At 38.7% G+C, this 19,245-nt stretch overlaps 1 protein-coding gene across 11 annotated transcripts in view; it reads right to left on the bottom strand.

Annotated features, from left to right (window-relative positions):
* Window positions 1-19,245, bottom strand: part of ZMYM4 (zinc finger MYM-type containing 4) — a 41,967-nt gene that overhangs the window by 11,733 nt on the left and 10,989 nt on the right. For 5 of the 11 annotated variants that reach the window (XM_084497146.1, XM_084497148.1, XM_084497151.1 and 2 more), the window contains exons 2-19: window positions 18,635-18,677; window positions 17,702-18,235; window positions 16,063-16,130; window positions 15,294-15,464; window positions 12,336-12,414; window positions 11,636-11,888; window positions 9,573-9,747; window positions 9,245-9,457; window positions 7,176-7,326; window positions 6,378-6,493; window positions 5,979-6,251; window positions 5,337-5,487; window positions 4,911-5,083; window positions 4,377-4,527; window positions 3,441-3,581; window positions 3,105-3,142; window positions 1,818-1,962; window positions 253-374 (exon numbers count right to left, since the gene is read on the bottom strand). In XM_084497146.1, the coding sequence (XP_084353272.1) occupies window positions 253-374; window positions 1,818-1,962; window positions 3,105-3,142; window positions 3,441-3,581; window positions 4,377-4,527; window positions 4,911-5,083; window positions 5,337-5,487; window positions 5,979-6,251; window positions 6,378-6,493; window positions 7,176-7,326; window positions 9,245-9,457; window positions 9,573-9,747; window positions 11,636-11,888; window positions 12,336-12,414; window positions 15,294-15,464; window positions 16,063-16,130; window positions 17,702-18,235; window positions 18,635-18,677 (2,997 nt within the window). Of the gene's footprint in view, window positions 1-252; window positions 375-1,817; window positions 1,963-3,104; window positions 3,143-3,440; window positions 3,582-4,376; window positions 4,528-4,910; window positions 5,084-5,336; window positions 5,488-5,978; window positions 6,252-6,377; window positions 6,494-7,175; window positions 7,327-9,244; window positions 9,458-9,572; window positions 9,748-11,635; window positions 11,889-12,335; window positions 12,415-14,547; window positions 14,712-15,293; window positions 15,465-16,062; window positions 16,131-16,634; window positions 16,679-17,701; window positions 18,236-18,634; window positions 18,678-19,245 lie in introns of those variants that run through there. The other 6 variants (XM_084497147.1, XM_084497149.1, XM_084497154.1 and 3 more) reach the window with 6 other exon arrangements.

Genomic DNA, 19,245 nt, shown 5'->3' with positions numbered 1-19,245 from the left:
TATTTTAGGACTATATGTAATTTTAAATAAATCCAAACTGGACGACCTTTTTCCTTTCTGCAATAACCCTACAAATTGGTGGTTTTGTTTGATAATGCTTAATTAAGCATGATGTGATAAGGAAAGAAATGGCTTCAAGGACTCCAAATGCCACTTGAATGACTAATCACAAAATCCAATGGCACTGCTCTATGCCCTGTTCAGAACCAAGACTGTAAAACCAGTTCTCCAGTGAACGTGAGTGTAACTTACAGGTACTGGCATCCCAAGCGGAACTGGTGTGTACTGAGTGTAGAGGTGAAGGGGTACTGGCACAAACACTGGTACAGGAACAGGTACCACAATGATTTGGGGTTGAACTTCTTCTTCTTCTTCTGTTATGTTAAAAACAAAACAAAAATGGTTTGACCATATGACCATCCCGTACACTTCAGAGTGTCCATTTTAAGTGTTTGGAGTTCCACTACGGGTGACTTCTGCTTGTAACTCAGTGGGCACAGTACCACATCTCTGTTCAGTCATCTTTCACTTTAGCACTGTTGTAACAAGTATTAATACTAGAGTTTGGAAATAAACAGCACTCTGACCATATACATGAATGCTGGAAGGGAAGAGAGAGGAAATAAATACTAAGGTCTGCATCCAAGTAAATGGTGTGCTATTGCAATTATCTCGCAACTAACTAGAAGACCACACAAAGGTACCATTAAAAAACAACAACAATCTTCCCACTTAGCTTCATCTCTCCCACTGAGATGTTTACATCAAGACTCGATACTCTGAGCTCCTTCTACACTGGCAATGATGACAAAAGCACTCCTCAATTGCAGTCTTGACTACATAATAGCCTTTGAAAGTGCTTCAGTTTTCTCCTGGCCACAGAGAGATCTTAGGGTAAATATAAATCTAATCAAATGCTCTTAGAACTAGTGAATTAATTTCAGAAGTTCTTATTATCTGTATCTAATAATTAAAAGAAAGTGAGAATTACAACAATCTTTGAGACATCACACACTTCATGATAATGAGTCTGCTCTTGTGGCTTGAGCTGGAAGAGCTAAGAACTCACAAATTCTGTCCTTAGAAAAACAAGTTCCCTCCACAGCCTTTTGCACATCACTTAACCATCACCCTTCATTCTCCACAGTTAAGATGACTGCAGAATACTAAAGATGAGTTAAAGCCAATCTCAAGATTCATCACTAGAGCAAGTCCAGAGGAGGGCTACAAAGATGACCAAGGGGCTGGAGCACCTCTCCTGGGAAGAGAGGCTGAGGGAGTTGGGGTTGTTCAGACTGGAGAAGAGAAGGCTCCGGGGAGACCTTACAGTGGCTTTCCTGTACCTAAAGGGGACCTACAGGAAAACTGGGGAGGGACTGTTTGTCAGGGGGTGTGGTGATAGGACAAAGGGGAATGGCTTCAAATTAAAAGAGGGTAGGTTTAGATTAGATTTAAGGAGGAAATTCTTCAATATGAGGGTGATGAGGCACTGGAACAAGTTTGCTCAGAGAAGTTGTGGATGCCTCATCCCCAGAAGTGTTCAAGGCCAGGTTGGGTAGAGCTTTGAGCAAAGTCCCTTCCAACCCAAACCATTCTATCATTCTGTGATTCTTTGATCACACATGAAGCTTTCAGCATTTTAAAGACCAAATATTTTACATCTGTAAGGCAAACTGAAACTTGCAAAGACCATACAATAACCTGAAAACTATTTAAAGTTTTAAAGCATATTTAAAAATATTTTTGTTATATAAATCATTTACTTTCACAACTGCAATACAGACTTATATAAAATGGGTTGGAGATTAAATACATACCTGTCTGGCATTCTTTGTTTTGTGTATGAGGTTTGCACGAGGTGGCCTTAGTCTGTGTGATTGGCTTGCACAACAATGCTTTGTTTTTTAGAAGCCTAGGTGGTTGTGATGATGGTAGTTTTAGGGCATCTGTCTGAGTACTAGCCTGTTTGGAAAAATATAAATGAGGGCAGAGTCAGCACTGGTTGTAGTAGGATATCATAAGATTAGTATTTTCATAAGATTAATATTTGTTCTCTACTATGAAAGGTCAAACGATTTAAAACTGTCTTTGTTGATAAAAAAGATCATTTAAAACTATTGTAAATAGAGCTTTTTTGTTGTTGTTGCTAACAGTGCAGACAAGAGATCTACAAGAATGTTTGGTTTCTGGAGTCAAATAACTTCTATAAACTTTTCATCTTAGAATTTTACGGATGGTAAAGACCTAAAAAAGTCTTAAGGTACTTTTGATGACTAAAATATTGGGTGATAGAAATACGCAAAAAAAAACTCTTAGTAAATCTATACAAATCCACTGAAAAAGAATACAAATAAAAGATGAATACAAATGCTGGCAATACCAGTGTCACCTCCTGATTATACACAGACTGACTACTCATGCTTGTACTAATTTCATGTCCTGCAAACTGTAATTTTCAGTTGTGCATTCATGTAACAGGATCAGTTTCATTAGGGAAATGCATACTCTAATCCATAAATGACTTTTCAGCTAAAGTAAGGGTGTCCATCTCCCAGAAACAAAGAGCTATATAATAAAAAAATTATTATATATTCCAAAAGAGTTACAAAATCTCTCAAGAATTGGAACTCTAGGAGTCATTCACAGATAAGAAGTGACAGTGATTCCCCATAGCTCCGCTACCAGGCTGACAGGGAGTGGGGAAGAACAGCTAAGCTGCAAGAGCTTGGTAATGTCAGCCCCAGCAGCCCGTGCTGGTTCCCTTCTGCTTGTGGCAGCCCTTCCTGTGGCATCACATCCCACTTCTGGCCACAAAAGGTAGCCTCAAGCACATTGCTTGAGAGCTAGTCATCTGAAGAGCCACAGTTTGACAACCTGTGTCTTAAAACATCAAATCATTCTGTCAATGGACACAAGAAGACTTTTATACCATACAAGTCTTATCCATTAAAAAAAAAATACATCTGCAAATTGGATAAATTTTAAATCTCAATCACAACCAGGAAAAGCAGTTACAAAATTAAGGTGCTAAATTATTGGATACTTTACTTGTTATTGATACAATCTGGACGAAAGTGAGAAAAAGAGTCTCTTGTAAAACTTACATCTCCTATTATTTTTGCTGTCACAGTAGGGACTGCACCTGTGAAGAAGAAAACCATGAAGGATTAGCTTGTGTACTTATCATCAAGGACCACAATGTATACTCTGCCAAGGTCCAGAAAAAGAATTCCCCTTAAGCCTTATTCCCCAGTCTATGTAAATAAATTTAAGTCCTTAATTATACGTAGGGAAAGGAAGGACAAAACCACAACCTTCTGTATCAATGTGAAGCATAATGAAGAAGTGGCTGGTGTCCTCAGTGGAAAAGATCCCTGAACAACTATAAACATCCAGGAATAGAGATTTAAATTTAGAGAAATCACATTCAGTAGTCCTACCCTGTAAAACATTGTTGGAGTTAACCGTAGGCTGGGCAGCAGGGGTACTTGCAAGGGACACCACATTTGCTATGACAGGGGTTGAGTCCTTCCTCAAAGAAGGTGGGCCTGATGAGGAAGCTGGTGCCATAGAAAGGTTTGCTGGGTAGAATGAACAGAAGAAAACTAAAATAAGCAACCACATAATTTACCAAGCAGCATTTTAGAAACAATACCCACCCTCCAACTTTATCTCCAGATGAAAAAGCCTGCTTTATGAGAAGTGTACATAGCTGCCAAACTGCAGGTTTTCAGTTTAAATAGGACTTGGCTCCATAAGCAAACTTAAGCTGTTTCCCAGTCACTGAAACATTTCAGAAGTTCATCACAGCATGAAAGTGGTTTTCTATCTCTAATAGTATGTGTATTACAGCAGCACTCATGAAACAACAGAACTGGATGCCTCACTGTGCTCAGCACCATACATCTGTAGTATAGGACACAGCCAAGATCCTAACACATAATGAATGAGGTGATTTTTATGAGACTCTCAGGTAGAGGAATTCTCAGGTTCTTTCCATGTGAAAGCACCATAATCACATTTCATCAAAAATAGTGTTCTGAGGCACTTTATTATCCTGGCAGCCTCCCGTTCAGAGAGATGCCTGGAGCCCAGTTTTACAAAGGTGTGGAAAGTGATTGAAAAGTTAGTCCTTATACTTAATCTTGAAAATCAAAGCATAGGTTTTCTTTATGGGCAATCTCATTTAATATCTGTGGAAGTTTGAAACTACTTGAAGAAAGCGAGATACCTAAAACTGAGCCTGTTCAACAACAACAGGTATGTACCCCAGTAGAGGATGTCTCTTAAAAATTTCAGTGAATTGAGTTTCTAAATAAATACTCCTATCACTGTCACACACACCAAGAGGTAATACCATTCACATCCTGTTTTACCTGTGTTGTTTGGGGGTGGAGGGTCAGAAGCATTTTGCTGATTACAGAACATCAGAATACAAAGCAGATTGCAAAAATGCTTGATCTCCCCTTGCCATTTCATGGACTCACTGAGTTTACCTTGCCTCTTACAACCATCACACTTTGCCATCTAGGAAAACAGAGGGAGGGAGAAATCAGACACACGTAAAGAGCAACAAAGAGTATCTGCATACAGACCTCTTCATATCCTGCTCAGCAAAAATAAAGAAATCTGTAAGAGTGCATCATTTTCATAGCGTAACACAAAGCAGCAGAACACTGAGTGTTGTGTTTTTTTGTTTTTTTCCACAACCAATATTAGGTTTTCTTTATATAGGAAACTGGTACTCAGAAGTTAAGAAGGATTTACTCATCTCTCACATGTATGTAACATATGCATGTTTCATGGACTTACAGGTCAACTACAGGCAGTTCACACAGCTCCTAACGTTCAAAGATTCTTTTGCCAACAGTTTTATATTCCAGAGGATGCTATGTGAGAATATTACTTACCTGGTAAAACAAAACTGTGAATTTAGACATGCACTCCTCTGAGCAGAAATCTTCCATTTTCCCCCCAAAGTGATTCTGGACCAGTTTGGGGGAAGTCTGTAAACAGTAACTGCACATTTTACAGTGGGTTCCCCAGCGTTTCCCCAAGTCATGTTTATAGAGCAGTTTACAACCTAGAAGAAAAACCAGCAAAACAACAAAAGCAGCCTTCAGTATCAAAATGATATTTGTTGGTCATTTCTAGTTCTGAAATTCAGTTATGTATGTAATCATTGGTTGAAACATACCATTAAAACGAAGTCTGAATGAAGTTACAGGTTTCCAGACTTAAAATCCATTTTTAAACCTAAATGATTTGGTTTTTTTTTAGTATCACCAGACATTTTTGACTTGGTTTATCTGAGAGACAGTCTTACCCTTTCTTACCTTCACTACAGAATGTCTTATCTATGCCTGAGAATCGCACTGTCTCCTTGATAATCTTCTCAATTCTGCAGTATTCACACAATGCTATTACACTGCTCCTCTTCTTATATTCATCACAGCAGGTCTTCCCACAAAACTGAAACATTTTACCCTGCAACACAGCCAGAATGTTTTGGTTTCAATGTTTCAGTGTTTCACAACCTGGATATTATATTTAAATAGTTAATAAAAACCCAGAAGCGTATTTATGCCCTTGGAAATTAACAATTGACAGCACTAGCAAGTAAGTTTATTTAGCTTTTCAGCAAGGGCAGCACCATTTTCTGTAGAAGGCTCTCACTGTTGTGCTTTCTCCAGGAATTTTAAGAATCACCTCTTGGACCAGAATCAGTAATGTGCTTATCTAGCCAAGCAATGGTGTGGTGGTTCTTTGTTTGTTTTGTTTCTGTTTTTTAAGATCAAAGCGTAAATATCAATATTCATTTTGATAATGGTTAAATGATACCAAAATCAGTACCAAATTCCTCTGTAGCGGGTTACAGCAAGCAGTAGAGCAGTACTGACAGACCACAGCACAAAAATTACAATTTATTGTGTTTCTGATTGAGAACGATGAGCTTGAAAAGCCCTAGTCTTTATTACCTTGTAGTCGAGCAGTTCTGGTTTGGTTGCAAACAACCTGTTACAGTGCTGACACCTGAGTTTTACAACAGTGCGGGCAAAAGTGACTTGCTGGGACTGGGCAGCCAGCCTCTGTAGACCAGCTGCAGCTGAACTGCTCACGGAGCTGGGAGACACAGTGGAGGTGGTGCCACCTGCTGATACTGTTGCCCCCGACGGAATGCTTACAATGACTTGACCTTGCGATAGGGGTACAACTGAGGAGTTCATCCCTGCAGGCTTGTTGAATAAATTCTGCATGAAAGCAAAAGGAGAAAGAAACCTTATTTTACAGTATTACATATTTTACCCAGCATCCCAGATACTTATACCACCGATTTATGATTCTATTAAGCTAAGAAGAAATCCTAAATGTCACACCTGAAAAGCTACTACACAACTGTAGCTGCAAAAATTGCGTATGCTCCCATCTGACATAGCCAAGTGATACTGAGGGTTTGCTGAAGTTTTACAGCTGTTGCACTGAACTTGAACACCTGAGAGTGAAACAGAGAAGAAAAAGTGGTTTATGCAACACTGAGTCATATTGCAGATAATTTTGCACTGTGCATACAAAAACAGAGATTCTGAATGACAAGTTGAGGTACACACAGAAGCACAAGACAACGGTTCTTCAGATCCAGAAGCAGACACTGCAGCTGCAGTGCCTGTTGCTTACCAGATCCTTTAATTAATCTCTCAGTATCCCTAGAATGTCAGTATGCATTTTTCTATTTTACAAGAAAAACAGCTGAGAACACGTTTGCCTAGCTCAAAGCAAAATTAGGCAGAGATAGCTAAGCTAATCACCCTGGAAAACGGGGGCAGAAGAGTCACAGCGATGGTATGGCTTATGCCCACACAAGTGGATTTATCTAGCTGGTAAACCCCCCAGCTTCACTTACAAGAGCAGAAAATAGGTTAAGATTTATTGTCATGTTTAAGTGCTATAAAAACAAAGCTAAAATGGCTACGCTGTCACTGTAAGGTTTATCTATGTTAGCAAGTCCTTATGTTTCCATCTCAGCACCTTTCCTTAAACAAACAAACAAACAAAAACAACAAAACCACTTTCCATACCCCCAAAAATATAATATAAGCCTTACTTTCAAGACAAATTAACTTTGGATATAAGCTATGTGACATTATGCTTCTAACAGAGTAAAAGAATAAAGTTACCTGCAGAAGTAACCATTTTCACTCTGTATGCTGACAAGCAGTTAATAGAGCAAAACAGTTCAGTTTTTCCTAAGTTATTTGTGCTCTCTATCATCTCGGCCGAAGATCTCAAAGATTTACACAGTGTGCAAGGTGTAATTTTAGCCGACTTCTGTGGAAACAGGAAAGTTGGTCATTCATTTGAAGTTTATTATTTTTATTAACCAGGAAAATAATCATGAACACATAAAACGTCTATAAAAATGAGAGCTAGCATACTTGCAACAGCACTTATGTTACAGCTGTATTATTTTTGATGCATATACACTTATTTGAGTTCTGCTTGTTATATTTACACTTTGATCATCTGAGATGTGGACACCGTCATTCAGGGTTAAGTGCTACTTATGCAGGCCAGTTTGAGCAGTACCAAGGCTGTTAAGACAAAGGCCTCCAAGTACAAAATACAATGCGTGTCGTAAGAGCAAGTATCAACCTTCAACATTTTCACTGAAAAGCAACATTTTGCTTGTGACTTAACATATCAGCTATGTATGTAAGTGATATTACTGCTGAGCAGATGAGAAAACAAAAAGCACAGATAAGCAGGTTCCTTGAAGACACATTTGGTGGCAGAATGGGGAACAGCTATATCTCATAATAATCACAGTTTTCAATCTGTGGTCTACAGAGTACTTTTAAGAAGAGACAAAAAGCAGCTTACCTTTCACAAACATTTTTTCTGTGTTTACACCACTGAAAGGTTTTTAAGATCTTTAAGTGTGGAAAAAGCTTTGAGATCTATTGCACTAGATTGTTTCTCTATTACAGCCTTAAAAATGCACTTTGTTCTATAAACAGCTATTTCAGTCCTTCACAGAAGGATAGAACAGGGTATAAATTTCTAAAGGATTTTAAAAAACACAAAACCCCATAAATGATCGGAATGTATCTGACAACCGAGTTGAATGCTGGTTAAAAAAAAATCAATAAAAAATAGATTACACTTATTCTAATAGGCTCTGAATGCACTGGATTCCCAAGAAGACTAACATATATGGGGTTTTGATGTGACATGCAAAAGCAGCAAGAAATCCCTCTCCTTTCCAGCTTAATTTAATTTCTATATTTGCTTCAGATGATAACTAATGTTGTAGGTAGTTTTCTGGATGAAAAATTTTTATCAGATTTTTTTTTTTTAATTCACTACGCCCTTCTTGGCCTAAGTGCCCTGAATAATGGGGCAGCAGAGTCAAGTCACAGAATGTAGTTACAGCATCTTATCAAAAGGCAATTTTTTCCTAATGTAATTGCATTAAAACAAGTCAGTCAAAAATAAACGAGCTATCACAATAAAGGTTCTTTCAACTGCTCAGTTCTTTAAGAGGCACCATTAAAATCAAAATTAAAATGTTAAAAATTTAAAAACGAACATCAAAATGATCAACTAATTATTACTTTTCCTATCCACTTCGTTCAAATGCCACAATTTCAATAGCTGAAATGAGTCAAAAATGAAGTGTCCTCTCTTGTCTTACTATTATTTAACGTACCCACATAAGGTTGTGGAGCATGTCTGAGACAACATATTTAGAAAGCTGGAATTTTTGGAAATAATCTCTTCTTCAGCGTCAAGAAGGATCTGTCATAGTGCGAGATACCCTACAGTTAAATTACTCTTAGTTTTTAAGGATCCTTGGGCAGCTTATGAGAAACTACACTACTGTAGTACAGCACAGAGAATATTCAGAGAGCATCTCAACGAACATCCCAAAAGAGCTGTGCTCATGAGGTTTGTGTGCTTTGTCAGATGATGGTCATCTCCTGAGAGGCTGGCCTAAATGTGTCACAGTCAGTTGTTGCTGAGTGGTCCCACTGTATCTTCTCTCATACTGGAGTACTCTGGTAGCCTTTTCAGTGGTAAGGGAAACAGAGCAATGTATCCGGGCAAAAATTAAGCAGCAAGCAACAAAACGAGTATCTCAGACCAAGTTTGCAACTGAAATAATCACCTAATAAACCAAAACCTATTTCTTAAAACACCCAAAATCTAACCTAAGACATACTTTTAATATTGTGTCAAAATATACCTGCTTGTACGCTGTCACACACGTTGAACTGCAAAACTTTTTTGACTGTCCCTCTATTTGAAGCATGTGACATTGGCCAGACCCACTGTAGCAGTAGCCTCCACAATTCTCACAACAGTTCATGGTCAAGTTATTAGCTGAGCGGAACTTGGAGAAGCAGGCATCACTGCAGAGCTTGTGCACGACATTCTGGTAATTCACTTCATGTCTAATCTGGAAGAAAAGAAAGAAAATGTAACAAGAGTAGAAACATTATCTAAGTTCATCCCTAAGATAGCGAGTTCCCTGATTTAAAGGGAATTTAAATGAAAAATAAGCTTGTAATTACCACTGCATTCTTCTGGCACATGCTGCACTTGGTTGAAATGCTGTTAGTGTGAATAGTAACAACAGGTTTCCTTTTGAGTTCATATGTAGAAAGACACGACTGGCTGCAGAAATCCTTACTGGAATTTGTACTGTCAAACTGGGCAGTGATCACATCCTTTGGATTTAGAATGTCTCTACAGAAAAAAGAAAAACAAGCATGCAAAGAGATAAACATTGGTTTCATGTCAACTTGTTCTCCTTTCTATTTTTGCAAACTAAACATTCTCTGGAAAGGGTGAATTTATTTATTTAATTTAAAGCTTTTATTTTTGCCAATCTAAGTACTTGTCTTTTCTTTTCCTGTTAGGAAAGTAGTTAAGAAGTACAATTCTCAAGTGGATATATTGTGAAACATTTTCTACCTGGAATTAGGAGTGGACTACAAGCACATCTGGTTGTATCATTTAATCCTTTTAAAAGACACTGGTAAAAGGTAACCATTTTGTACAGTACTTACTAAAAAAAATAGAAAGCAGGATATGTAGATTAATTCCTTTTAACAATGAAACCATCAGTAATAATGGAATAGGGAAAAAAGGGAAAAAATGAAAGGTCAGAATTTCTAATTACTACATAGTTCAGTCCTAAATGGTCTGACTTGTATTGCACCTTTCCTCCTTTTACCTCTAATCTGCCATTGTGTCTGCCATTGGATTCAATAAAGTGAACTTTTCCCTTACTTCTCTCTTTTGAAACTGTCATTCACAGAAAATTTTCAAAGACCTTATGTCAAAAAGTTAGGAGCAAATCTTTGTATCACTTCCTTGGATGGAAGGATGCCTCCTTTTTTCTTGTCTTGTCACAAATAGATCGCTTTTCAACTTAATAAAAACAAATGACAGCCAAGACTGCTAAACTTTATTACAAGGTCTTTTCACGCTGAGACTGCAAGTAAAAAGAATAATTAATTGAAGTCTCAAGTTTAAGTTCTGTTGACCTTGTAAAACTGAAAGTAATAAATCTACTGTTGAAGAAGCGATGCATGAACAAAGCAGCATTCACTTTGCAAAATAACTTCCATTACTAAAAATAATGCATAAGAATAACTGTCCTCTCTAAACAGACCCTAGCACAAACACTCTGTGAGGTTATTTATTAGCCTCAAGTTCTGTTATAGTAATATGACAGCTTAAAGAGCTGGCCACAGAAGTCTCCTTTTGCTAATAAACTCCTTTTGCTGGAGATAATATAAATGAAAACAACATTTTAATAATTATAATGTTGGTTGTTGGTTTTTTTTGAGCTCAAGATTCACACTGGTGTTTCCAACAGGACTGTGAAAAATGTAGGTTTCTTTTCACAATCTTAAGATTTTTTTCAAAGTAGGCTCAGAAAAGCAAACCTTGCCCTTCTACTCTAGGCCTAGGTAGAAAGTAACTGACTTGGGTACTGAAATCCCAACTACTTGAAACACTCAATTCTTACCATATTTAACCTCTGTACGTATTATGAAGGTTTAACCATGACTAAATAATAGCAGCAGTAACATATCTTGAAGAGCTAAAACCTACAGAAGTCTGAGCTCACAGAAGGGAGCCAGATCGGAAAGCTATTTTTTGTGTAGAACCGAAGGAAATATCTTGCATGGAATGTATTAATTTACCCATATTTCATTTTATGGATTCAGTAAATCTATTTTCATCTAGAAGAAATAATACATGACATATTTTTTGAAAATGTACTTGTTTAGCGAGTGCAATGACATTTTAAATCAGGAGTGAAGTGGAGTACCTTTTGAAACAGACGTAATATTTGGCTCTTTTAAATTAAAAAAAAGACAAAGCGTACACTTCACAGCAGAGGCTTTTAAATCTATCTGTATGCAAAACACAACTAACTAAATGGAATTGAAAGCAGACAGACCAATTAACAAATAACAGGATCAGCCACGATTTATTGAAGGGAAACATAACAGAAGTGGGCATTAGAGAAACAGCATGTCGTGTAAGAAGTGAACTGAAGCCTTTTCATTATCTGCTTGAATATCAATTATTACTCAAACAAATTAAAACGCTGTCCTACTTTGAGCAGCTTGAGCAGGTTTTCTTGGTAGAAGCTGGTGGGCGAGAAGCTGGAACAGTGTATCCAGTGAGGCACAGTGTGGAGCAGAAGAGCTGGGTAGAGCCTTTCCTCTGGTATGCGGTTTGCCCCTTCTGCAGGATTTTTTTACAGCCAGAACAGGAAACCCGAACAGCTGTGGTTGGAACTGAAGGAAGCATTTTACTCATGCCAGAGGATGCCACAGCAGGCTGGAAACCTGATGACAGCTGTGGAGCTAAAAAAAAAAAAAAACACGACAGAGAAAACATAGAGTAACTGTTCTAGATGTATTACACGTAATTCACTTTTGTGCAGGGGGCAAGAGCAAAGCTTATGACTTCACTGGGATTGTCAAGGTCTAAGGGAGAATTAAATCGCAGATGAACTCTAAAAATACATGCCCTGCACTGGTTTTCTGCAGAGCAGATTGTTTCAACTGCTCTTAAGATCGAGAGTGCACTTTTAACATCCCTTTCACATTCAATTGTCCTTTGCCTCAAAAATACAATTATTTTTCAAAATCTCTGATTTTGATCGTCTTTAAAACAAAACCAGCTTTTTTTTTTTTTTTATCTTACTGGGGTTAGACCTAGCAATTGAAATGCAGCATAAACTGCAACACCGTTTGGGAAGGGGATGTATTGTATAGATTTAAATAAAGTTAGTCTTGCCTATTCCTTACCAAGAGGACTGCCACTGACTGAAAATACAGCACTGATTTTCAGCTCCCCTTCCTGAGTTTTTGGCTGTTGGCCGTACTCCTAAAACAAAAGGGAAAGGAAAAGGAGAACAAATACACACATGTGATAACAGGTTACATGACTTCCATTCTTTCATAACGCTGTATTGAATCATAAGGCCCAGGAAGGAAAGAGAGAATCTCCTAAGCCTGTTCCAAAGGCTAGGCTCACAGACAGTGCTGTACAAGCAGCACACGCAGAAATCTGCTCAGAGGTTCACAGCAAAAGTGTACAACTAGAGCATCACGTAGAAATGGGAAAGTGACTGCTTGGTGCCTTCCCTTTTCCAGCTGTATTCTCAGACACCTTAGAATTTAGCATTGACAAAGCTTAAGAGAAGTCTCCACTTTCCAGTTACACAGACTTTCCATCTAGAAGCGTTCTGCAGTCCTCGCTCTTGGAAACAAGCTCGATTTTCAAATTCACAGATAACAATAACAGAGCACAGACTGAGACCTAGATGGCGAGAAGTATTCTACATTTCACTGGGAGGTTGAGGACCTAGGAGGAGCCCAAGGTGAAGCTTCACAGCACATTAAGAAATTTTAAATTGGGACAACCTCGTTCGGCCCCACCTCCCATCCCGGACCAGGACTGAGAGATGCTGAGTCAAAAATTAACTACTAATTATAGTAAAAACTTATTTTTTTTTTCTTTTTTGTCAGCTTAGCTCCACAAACCAGCTGTGTGAAGCTGGCAGCACTACAGGCAGACCATCACAATCCCTACTTAGACTGGCTTTTTGGCGAAAAGGGAATAACCTCCCATTTTCTCCAGGATGAGAAAATCCCTGCAGACAGTTGCTCGTGGAGTAGCTGACATAGTGTAAATGCCTAGCTTACCTCACAGCAGCTATTCATACTTTGTCACCACGTCTCCTGCCCGTGCTCTAACTAGAAATTTGAACCGTAAAGCAGCTTGTAACGCTCTGCATGTAAATCTTAATAGGCTGAAAAGAATAATCTCTTGGAACTACAGAGATGATAAGATTTAGCCTACTTACAGTCATTTGAGAATAGCGAGGCCGTGATGTCATATTATGACTGAGCTAAATTAACAGTTGCTGTCTGACTGCAAGGTAAGCCAATCCAAAATCACTGGGCAAAAATAAGCTCTCAATTTTCAGTGGCACTGAACCACTCCCTCAGCTTCATCCACCTCCTAAAAATCACACCCTGGCATCCACATGATGTACGTTAAAACTTAACACTTCTCTTACTCGTGGGAAAATTGTTTCTAGACTAAGACGACCAAACTATTTCTCACCAGTTTCCCAGGAGAATATTCAGCAGCATTAGTTTATCAGATCAGTTTATCTATCAGACTGAAACATTCAAATCCACACCATTTTTTTTTTCAATATTACAATTTTAAAACTAGCTATTTATAGGAATGCAATTTTTTAAAGCATTTTAACTGCAGTTTTATCCCGAGTCAATACTAGTAAGAGAAACAGAAGCAAATCCTAGTATCAACTGTGCATGATCAAGAATAGTTTCACAGCAGTTTAACTGTTGGAAGCCAAAAACCTTCAGCTCCAACTATCGGTTACAGCAAGAAACACTCTTCTCTTTCAGGATGCATGGGGAAAAAAAAAAAAAAACATATTACTTTTTATCTAAAGGAAAACAAAAAACTGTCATCAGTTCTCATATTTTGCCAGTATGAGGCAAAGGATTTTACTCCAGGAATTAGTATTTTGATCAATAAGATAGTTCAAATTCTTCACATCTTCACTTTTACTCGTTAATTTGACCTTTGATAACCACGGACATCTTGCACTACATTCCACACAAATCCACACAGCAGCTGCCATCTTGGGAGGACAAAGGAACAGACAGATTTAACTAATCTACACATGGCTTGACGTTGGTTATGCTTAAGGGAAAATAAAAATGAACAATCTCATAGACACTGAACAAATCAGAAGGGCAGGGAAATCTGAAGAGGTTCGAGTACAGTTTACTTCTTTACTTTATTTAGCCAAGAGTAGCATGGGAAGAGAAGAAAAAACATTGGGAAGACAGGCCCAGAAAAAAGATGAGGTATAGCAGGAGTACACAGAATGATACTAGAAAAACTAATGCCTGAACAAGAACACCAGAGCTACCGTCAATGCAAGGGGGATGAATTACCCTGGGAAGTTCTGCGCACCTTTAATGCATGTAATGTTTGGCATGTAACCCAAATATCAGCAGTGAGGAGACAAGAATTGCAACATGGATCATTTCCTTGGTGTCGCATTGCAAACCAGTGGCAAAGAGACAGGTGAGAGCTCAGCAATCCTTGCCCCAGCACCGTACAATCCATAGGTCAGCCTTTTCTCCATTTTGCAATTATTGAACTCTTACCTATATCATCATAAAAGATGTCAGTCTCAAACGAGAAAATCACTTGACTTCACTGACCTGTATGTATTCAAATATTTTTGTAAGGTAAGACCTCTAAGTATTAATTGAACAACAACAAACACAGAACCATTGTGCTCGCAAAGACAACCGTTAAGAGGGAAGTAGCAGGAATAGCACTATTCAAACTACACAGCTCTAACTCTTGACAGTTCACAAAATATTCAATAAAAACACGATCTGTCATTTATTTTCTAGGGAGATCAAGTTGAGCTGAAGCGTCTATATTGCCACAGATTTCATCACGCAAGTTTTACAGCACTTTGCTTCGTCTCTAACCGACAAGCATCACATTTTCAGCGACATGGTAACATGACATCAAAGAGTTGGGGGGGGTTGGGTTTCATGGTGCTATAAGAGGGAAAAATCCTTCTACTAAACTATGTTCTTCAAGTTAAATTTCGGTCAACAAACCAAATAAACTGCTGAACTTATGTCCAGCTTATGCGGTCAGTTGTCAGACCAAAATGAGAAATGCAATGGGAAACTTACCTCAGAATTATCAGGTTCATCTTTAATTTTGTCTAATAGTCCCTGCTGTGGGGCCATAGCTTTATCATATTCGTCATCCAAAGGCTCCTCCTTAATTCTAATATTTGGTGCAAAGGAATTCCCCAGCTCTTGTCCAATAGATTCCTTACTAGAAAATAGGTAGCTAGACTCCTGAAACAATAATATGAAAAAGAATTCACCCTCCTGCATCTGCCATGAGGAGTTGGGCTGCTGCCAAGGGGAGTTTCTGTTGCAGACCAAGAGAAATGGGTCCTGCCACTGGAAGGTGGGAGAAATGAAAGGCAGCAGCTGCTGCCTCTACCTCCCTGCAGCACCCTCTGTCATCCCACCCCCAATTCTTTTCACTCCTCTGGACAAAGCAGAAGCCACCCAGCTCTCTAAGTTGGTTGTCAGTAAGGGCATTTCGTTGTTTGGGCAGTGTCTCGTGTTGATAGAGCTGTTCCCTGTCTCATCTGGAAAAAAGGCAGCAGGTCAGATGGATGCATCCAGGTCTAGAATCGGCTCACCAGTCACAGTCAGACCATGCTGAACATCAAAGTGGCTATCAAAAGAAGCCTCACTTCAAAGAGAGGGTCAGCAAAATTTTACAAAATTATACGCAGACTTTTTTTAAGTAGCAAAGATGTCTACGAGTCAGAAGGTCAGTTTTCTTGACACTCAAATTTACACTCAAATATAAAATAAGTACTTCGAATTATTCCAGTATATTGCTGCACTTGCAAAAGTGTTTGAAAGATCTATAGCTTACCCTGAAGTTAGTTTCTGGAGTTTGTGGCGCTAACTGCGTCCGTAATGTTTCTTCTACTTGATTATGAACTGAGGAAAACATATACATTAAATATAAATGAATACAGATTCCAATGCATTTCCTTTAAAACTATCTAGAGTCTCATACTGATCCCCAACCCCGTAGTCTGACAGCACCTCAGAAGTATTAAACTACTCCCTCGTTCTTCCCTGCAAATAAGACGGTGATCCTTAAAGAGAATTGACATTTTTTATTATTCTACTGGGTCATTATTTTCCCATTCCAGCAGAATAGTTGGAAAATTCTGAGGCAGAGTTGTTCATTCAGATCTTCTACACCCCAGTGACTTCTGAATTCTGTCACATTTCTACTTTTAAATCAGAAAAATACTTTTTTCAGAGCAACAACTTCCATCTTTTTCTTTGCAGGTCTTTTGCCTCTTCCCCTTTTCTCAGGAAACAGCAGCGTATACATTTTTAGCACGTATCTTTTTAAAGATACTGAATTTGCCTGGATACTGGGTGCTGCCTTTGAGCATTTACTAAAGCTGTTCCAATTACTGGCTACTCTACCTGAGGCTGCACGGCTCTCAGCCACAATCTTGTAACGGTAGGTATTTACAATTTTCTGAAATACGTCTTTTGCACAGAAATATTCTTTACTTGATTTCTACCTGAAGGCAAGAGTAAAAAGACAACTTTAACTCTTCTTTATTTTAAAAAAATGTATTGTTTCTCTATCATTTGTGGAACCTGGAAGCACTGATTAAGACGCTGTTATTATGTGTACAAAGCTTAAATATCAGAATTGTAAGCTGTAAATCTCAATGAGTAGTCAGGAGGCTCTCACTTGTTGGCCAACCCTCTCTCCACACAGTCTTCTGAATGAAATTAAACCCCGTGTTCCAGCCTGGTTATTCTTAACTCCTTCATTCACTGTTCTAACGTAACTTTCAGAGCTTGGGAAATCAAAGCCAGGTGTGCGGGCAGCAAGACTACTGGTGACTTTCAGGCTCCCTCAAATGAGAAATGGATTACAGACATTACAGACATCTTTGGTTCTCTCCATGTTGGCTGGACCAAGTCCAAGACATAAGTATCTGAAGAAAAAGGAGAGCAGTCTCCCAGGAAAAGCAGATCTCAAGTTACTCCCTGGCTGACTTCCTGCAGGCACTAATGTATTTCTAGCAAGCCTTTCTGTGATGTTACTATGAAAAGCATGCTGCTTTAAGCATATGCACTAATGAAGAATTGGCACTTTGCACAAAAATATCTTTCCAGCTTAACCTAAATTTCATCATCTATTCTGTAAAGGAGTTCCAAGGGCTAGAGATGACAGTAAAACAAGAGGAAGCTTAAGGTGTCACCCAGCTTGGTTTAGTAAACCGTAACAACAAAGGATATGATGAGGCTCCAAAACAAGCTGTGGATGATGAGATGCCCCCTAATGCTGCCAGGCCCCTAGTCCTACCACAGAGTTCATTGTATTTCAGGGTTCTTTATAATATGCTTCCCTCCATATAGCTAGGCATGTCATCTTCACCAAGATGATGTTTTTAGTAACTAGCCCTAGTGCTAATCTCTGTCTAGTTCTTTCTTCCTCCTTGCTGGGTAGCCAGGTCTACGATGCCAACAGTTACCTGCTTTGTCAAGAAAACTGCTTTTCAATCTAGAATCCATATCTTTAGGGATTTTTTCCAACCGTTTTTCACGTTCTTGAAAATGTCCTTCTCTATTCTTGTCCTTTGTTGAAAAAGTCTCTTTGCCATTATCTCTCGTTATGCTAAAATCTTTTCGCATTGATTTAAATACAGGGCCCTGCTCGAAGGGTGAAGTGAGATCCTTTTGGATTGCATTTTGAATCTGAATATCTTTTTCACTGTCCAGCTCATGCTCTGTAACCCTCTTGCCCTCTTCTAGATGGTCTTCAGCATGAATTGTGGAAGGGAGAGTGTCTTTTGGAGTGAAGTTTTGATCATCTTCGTTGTCACTCCCAACAACAGGTATGCCTGCCAGATCCCCCGAGTTCAGAAAATAATCATCATCATCATCATCATCCAGCAGTGAGTTTTCAGATCCTGTTCGATTCTGTATTCCATACGATACGCTGTCGAGGGCGGTTGTTAAGTTGTGGTCAGTGTCCTCAGACATTTCTGCATCCAGGATTTCACCACCTAGGGAGAAGAAAATAACAAACAGTCAGAAAATTCACCAACTTTACATGTAACAAAGGACGACTCTAAGTGCCCTTTGCTAATCTAATGTTGCAATTTCTTGAAGCCATTAAGTATTCTTGGACCAACATTACTGATAAAACAATGCTGACAAAGGAACAGTTCTGTCCCACTCACTAGATAGTGAGATACTAGCTGAACTGAGTAAAACTCATCAAAGAAAGAAAAAACATTAATTCATATAATTTGTAGCGTTTGTGCAGAAGGCAGTGCAGGGAGGGAACAAGTAGCAAGGGCTAAGAGAAGGGCAAGAGAGCTTTTTTTTTTTTGGCAGCAGCAACACTTCTAAGAAGCATTTTGTTGAACTACGGCCTTATGTAAATAAATAAAAATACTTACATTTTTCTGTAATATCAAATACCGCATCAGATTTATCTTCAAACTGTAAAAAGGAAAGCACTATATCATTATCTCGGTCAACCCGGATGCACTTTGCTAAAACGTACCCAACCAAAAACCAAAGCGACACAAAGAATCACAACTCCTTCCCCTTCCTTTCCTGCCCCAAGCAAAGTTCGATTTAAAACTGTTGCATTACCAAGAAGTCACAGTTACCAGAAGTTCAGAAGCACACACAAAAAATGACAGAGGAAAAACTGAGAATGAGCTTTGCTCAACTGAGGAGGTGCAGGAGAGACGGGAGGGAAGGGAAGGTCAGAATTTTCACTCCTCCATGAGATATCTGTATCAGGACAAGACTATGGATGATGTACTGACGCTCTACAAGCCTTCATTTCAAATAAATGTTGTTAACAAAACAATAGCAGCATTTACAGCTTGCACTAATGGGAGTACACAGATCCAGAGGCTCAGTCCTTCTAACAGGGACTGTCTCCTTTCCAGGAACTGGGAAGCAGAACTCTTATTTCCTAACAGTAATGAGACAACGAGTACCAGTAGGAGCGACTGACGAAGACCCAGATGATGACTGAGCACTGCACACAACATCT

This window comes from Aythya ferina (assembly GCF_964211825.1).
Source record: "Aythya ferina genome assembly, chromosome: 24".
NCBI lineage: Eukaryota > Metazoa > Chordata > Aves > Anseriformes > Anatidae > Aythya > Aythya ferina.
The sequence above is the reverse complement of the archived record's forward strand: the minus strand, read 5'-3'. Positions and strand labels throughout refer to the sequence as shown.